We start from the raw sequence: 5,319 nt of genomic DNA on the forward strand, positions 1-5,319 counted from the left end.
CCGGCTGGGTCCCGGGGCTCTGGGGGCTCCCGGCTGGGTCCCGGGGCCCTGCATGATCCCTTTTCTGCCACTGCAGGGTGGCACAGAGCAGTTAAACCAGGCTCTCTCTCTGCCTGCGTGCCCGCACGACGCCAAGTCTAGGGCGACAAAGGGAGGTCCGGGCGGGCGGGAGTCGCTGCCCACCTGCCCTCGTTGGCTTCCAGCCCCTCGACCTCGCTCATGGCCTCGCTGAGCTCATCCCGGAGGCGCTGGATCTCCACCAGCAGCTCCTGCTTGCGCCGCCGGATGCTCTCCAGCTCCAGGCGCTCCTCGGGGGTCAGGTCCGGAGGGACTGGGGAGCACAGGGGGGTGAGGGCTGGCCGCGGGGGCGGGGCGCACGCGCGTGCATGTGTGTGACCACACGCGTGTGCGTGCATGTGTGTGCGCGCGCGTGCAGAGCTCCTGGACGCCTGAGGTCTGGGGAGAGGTATACAAAGGTCTGCTGGGGAAACTGAGGCAGGGGGTGCGGATAACACTAAAACTAAGTTTGGAAACCGGGTAGGGGCAGAGAGGGCATGGACCCTTCCCCCTTAGCTCCACTCCACTACCACCCCAAACTCCGCCCTAGCCTTCATTCTTCCCCTGGGATGATTCCCCCTTCCAAGAAAAATGGTCTCTCCCCATCCAAGGGAGCCCCTCCCCCCATATGCGCCTGGGATAGTACATCCCACTGGCAGGAAATGGACTCGCCCAGGGAATGGTTTCGACCACGCCCCCCTGCGCCGGCCGGAAATGGTATCGTCCGGAACAATGGAATGGAACGTCCCGTCCCCTCCCAGCCCCCCAGCCCCCGGGAGCTCGCTCTGCGCTCGCCTCACCATAGACTCCGTCCTCCATGGTGTACAGGGCAGCCCGGCGCGGGCCCGTAGCGTGGCTCGGGCCGCCTTTTCTCTGCGGGTCCTCAGGGCTACGCTCAGCCCCTTCGGCCGCTCCCGGGGCCGCAGCCGCCACCGCCTCCGCTCTCGTGTGGGGCCGCCCCCCAGCCAATGGGAATCTGAGCGAGGCTTCCAAGGACCCAATGGACGTCGAGGGGCGGGTTGCCTGCGCCAATGAAGCCGGGCGGAGGCGGGGCGTGAGGCGGCCGCGTTGCCTCGGTGGACAAGGGGAGGGTGGCCGAGCGAGCCAATGGAACTCGGCGGAAGGGGCTCAGGGCCCCGCCCTCCACGCTGGACCCAATGAAAGTTGGGGCCTAGCTCAGGAGGGCGGTGCGCGTAAAAACGGGAGTATCAGCCCCCGAAAAAGTGACAGGGCAGACAAGGGAAGGTTTTGGCTTGAGATGGGCAAAGGTGTCTGCGCCTGCGTGAGAAGGCCGGGAGACAAACGGGAGGGGGCGTAGCCTCTCTCCAAGCCAGAGCGTTGCTAGGGGTAGGCCCGTTGCTAAGGGGTGGCAACAGAGCTCAGGCCCGGAAAGAAAAAAAAAAGTTCCGTTGCTTAGCAACAGCTGAAGGCCTTGGAGGAGGGCGGTGTTTCTAAGGGAACCTACCCTGTCCTTCTGACCAAACCCTTTTCCCTTCTCCCATGGACTCCTGCCCTCTCCTCTGGCTCCGCCCCTTTCCCTCTAATTTCGCTTTATTTCCTCAGTTCCGCTCCTCTCAGGCTCCTATCCTCTGCCCAGACTTTTCTCCACAGACTCCCATCCTCACTCTGGCTCCTCCCCTTCTCCCTTGACTCCTCCCCCTCCATCCAGACTCCCCCCATCTCCCTTGACTCCTCCCTCTCCATCTAGACTCCCCCCCATCTCCCTTGACTCCTCCCTCTCCATCCAGACTCCCCCCCATCTCCCTTGACTCCATCTAGACTCCTCCCCCTCTCCAGACTGCTCCTCCCTCTGCAGGAGTCCCTCTCCCTTCACCCTTCTTCGTCTCTTCCTGCCTCTTGTCCCGCTCTGGTCCTTTCCCCCCAGCTTCCCCAGATCATTCCTAGCATGAATTGAACTTCCAACTTGCCATATCCTGCCTGGGGAACCTTGAGCAAATCACCTTTGGGTCTGTTTGCCCATCTCTGAAATGAGGGACTTGACTCCGATGACCTCCGCCCCTTGCAGTTCTAACTCTGTCTTTGTTCATCCCTCCCTTTCTCACCCCACCCACATGGAGGGGACCTTTGACCTCTAATTCAGTCCTCTTGTTTTACAGATGAGGAAACTGAGGCCCAGGGGGGTGTGACTCCGGTCCTCGAGTGCAAAGTTAGGGCTCTTTTCTCTGTGAGGAAATGGAAGGAAAAAAAAGGAGACACTGACCCTGCTGTGGTTCCCCTCCTCACCCCCAGGTGACCAGCTTCCCCGAGATTATCCATGGAAAAGTTCCTGCCTCTTAATCCCCTCTCTGTCCCCGTTCTGACCTTCAGGAAGTCTGAAGCTCCTATAGCCATCCAGGTCCCCAAGAAGGGGTCCTAGTTCATCTATGCCCTTCCCCCCAAGGCCACCTCCTGATCCCACTTGGGCATCCTCATCGCCCCCACCCCCCAGTCTCAAGGCCCCAGGTCTCACCTTCCCTCCCCCTACAATCCTGCTGCTGCCTGGCTAATTAATTCCATCCGGTCCTTATCAGGGTTACTGAGGGATAAAGGCCACAGGAGGGGGGGGGGGGAAGGGGGAGGACAGGGCTTCATAGGGATGAAAGAGACTTTAGGAGGCTGGAGAGAGGGGGATGAGGCCTCTGGAGGATGGAGGAAGGAAGATTGGGTTCTTTGGGCAAAAAGAGCCATGGTCTCTGGAGTATGTGGTATATGGCAGAGCTGGGGCCCTGGGCAGGGACACTTGGCCATAGGTGGAGCATGGGCAAAGGTACAGGGAGGCAGCCTGAGCTCCTGGGAAAGGGGCAAGATGGGAGGAAAGAGCTCAACTTCTGGGGCTGGAGGCCCAGCTGGGATCCTGGGTGGCTTTCTCCCTCTCCCCTGGCTTGAGCCCCCACTGCAGGCTGGCACCTCTCCCTGGACACACTCATGGAAATGAGGTGCTGGGCCAAGGGCCAGGACTGTGGGACAACAGCCACCCCTTGCCCCTCCCACCCAGGCACACACACATAGAAATGGCTTCACAACTCTTTATTCTGGGGGCAAGGGCAAGTGGTTCCCTCCACCCCCAGGCAATGGTGGAAAGGACCCCAGGGTCCTTCAGTGTCCTCACTCATCCCAGAGCCTAGGCAGGGGCAAGGCAGGGTGGCCCAGCCCAGGGCCTGGGTCTTTTGCCGCAGCTTGGTCTGGGGTGACTCATGCTGCAGCCTTCCCAGTGACCAGAGGCCATGCCAGGTCCTAACAGGAACACCACCTTTGTTCTAGGGCCTTCCAGTAATGTGCCCAGTGAGCGATGCCACCTCCCAGGGCACAGAGGTCATAGGCTCCCCAGCTGGCAAAGCTGAAGGGAAATACATTCCAACCCCCTCTGGTTAACAGGAGAAAACAGAGGGGAAGGGGCTGGCCCACATCACACAGGCTGCAGGGAGCCAAGCCAGGATTCCAGCCCCAAGTCTCTGGCTCCAAAACTCACTTACTTCCCCTGCCTGCCCAGAGTGACCTCCCCTAGAGGCCAAGGCCACTCTTTCCCATCCCTTCTGCAGCAAAATCAGGAAAAGTTAGGGAGAATATATATATGTGTATATATGTATATGTATATATATATATATAAATACACGTAGATAGGTAATGTGCACAGCACTCTGGAGAAGGACATTGGCGACTTTGGCAGGCCCAGCATCCAGGATGCTTCCTGCTCAGCCTGGAGGCCAGGCCAGGCTCCTCATGGCCTCAGGGGCCCAGGGCCTGCCATGGCTTGTCCCCTCCTCAAACTGGGCCTGAACCAATGGGCTTCCTGGGTCCCATCCTCGTCTTGAGGGTGGGGGGGTCTAGAATAACCCTGCCCACCCCCTGCCCCTTGGACTCCAGACAGGACTGAGCCCAGGAGGAAAGGGTTTGGGAGGAAAAAAAGTGTGAGGGTGTCAATAGGGGTGGAAGGGAGGGGGGCCCTCATTCCCCCTTGTTGGGAAAGTGCTGAGGAGGGGATACCATTCAACTCCACCACAAAGCCACCTCCCCCATTCCTAAGGTCCAGGGTTCAGGAAGCATGCACTGCCTCCCCTTCCATCCTAGCCTATGCCCCAGGGAAGGGGCTCTCGGCCTGTAGGGGAGTCCCTGGGCCTGGACTCCAGCCCCTCACCCACCTAGGACTACAACTCTCACACCCCCTGGGGAGGGATGTGACATGATGAGCCACTGAGGCAGCCAAGGTCCACGATACTGGGAATTGCAGGCCCCCAGTCCTGCCTTTTCCTTCAAGGGGGTGGGGCTAGTTCAGGGGACAGGGGCGGGGGCGGGGTGGGGGCCCTGGAGCAAGTCTCTGCCTGGGCTTCACCCCTCTCCTCCTCCACCTCGTCCTCCTCCTGGCAGCAGCTGAGGGCCACCTCATTTTCATAACAGAAGGCAGCCAGGGCACCGGGCAGGCCCCCCTTGGGCCCAGGGCTGTCACTGTCCCCCAGGGCTCGTCGCTCATCCAGCTCCCGAGCACTGCAGATAGGGGTCCCCGGCACCTCATAGGTGCGGTGGAAGTGCCGATAGTCTACCTCGTAGTGGGCCCCTCTCTGGAAGAGCACAGGTTCAAAGCGGTGGCCCCACAGAAGCTCCCCTGGCAGGTAGGAGGAGCGGCATTGGGTCGTCATGGCCGTGGCCTCCACCATACCCTCCAGGATGACCACCAGCTCAAAGTCCGCCCTGGCCAGCTCGGCCCGGCCCATCTCATACAGGGGGCTGGAGGCATCAATCTCATGGACGATGGTGATGGGCGACACCAGGAAGATGCGGTCTGTACCCCCGTCAAACCCCACGTCCACATCCTGGTGGTCCAGGGGGATGTACTCGCCTTCTGGGGTAACTCGAGGCTGGGAGAAGCACAGGGCAGTCAGAGACAAAGGGCAGTGAGGGCAGGGGATGAAGACCCAGGGAATAAGAGGAGGTTATGTGGGGATGGAGAGAGATCAAGGGATCAAGGCAGAAATGGGGAAGCAGCCTGCACCATGGACCATGGCAAAGACACCAGCTAGGCCAGGAGGCCAGGGTGGGACACACAGAGACAGAGAAAGACAGAAATGATTCTCACAAGTCGGACTGAGACCCAGATACCTGGTGGTAGGTGTATGGGCAGGTCTCCTTCCTCAGACCCTAAACCAAGTCTCTTTCCCCCTCCCACAATTCCTTTTGGCAAGTGTTGAACCACCGACTCCAGGGTGACTGTGGCCTTCCCAAGATAAGGCCAGGGAGTTGAGGTCAGAACTGACCCTGAGCCTGTCT

General features: G+C 60.4%; 3 protein-coding genes across 3 annotated transcripts in view; all 3 read right to left on the minus strand.

Annotated features, from left to right (window-relative positions):
- CYTH2 (cytohesin 2) overlaps positions 1–1,032 on the minus strand; it is a 4,469-nt gene extending 3,437 nt beyond the window's left edge. The window contains exons 1-2 of the mRNA XM_069103416.1: positions 858–1,032; positions 184–331 (exon numbers count right to left, since the gene is read on the minus strand). Of these exons, the coding sequence (XP_068959517.1) occupies positions 184–331; positions 858–876 (167 nt within the window). The 5' untranslated portion in view covers positions 877–1,032. The remainder of the gene's footprint in view (positions 1–183; positions 332–857) is intronic.
- SULT2B1 (sulfotransferase family 2B member 1) overlaps positions 1–5,319 on the minus strand; it is a 125,706-nt gene that overhangs the window by 59,808 nt on the left and 60,579 nt on the right. The window lies entirely within an intron of this gene.
- Positions 4,308–5,319, minus strand: part of KCNJ14 (potassium inwardly rectifying channel subfamily J member 14) — a 2,351-nt gene continuing 1,339 nt past the window's right edge. Inside the window, exon 2 of the mRNA XM_069103431.1 lies at positions 4,308–4,910. Coding sequence (XP_068959532.1) covers positions 4,308–4,910 — 603 coding nt within the window. The remainder of the gene's footprint in view (positions 4,911–5,319) is intronic.

Source organism: Petaurus breviceps, unplaced genomic scaffold, assembly GCF_028583685.1.
Source record: "Petaurus breviceps papuanus isolate PSGF00001 unplaced genomic scaffold, PetGlider_PUasm1.0 577, whole genome shotgun sequence".
Taxonomy (NCBI): Eukaryota; Metazoa; Chordata; class Mammalia; order Diprotodontia; family Petauridae; genus Petaurus; species Petaurus breviceps.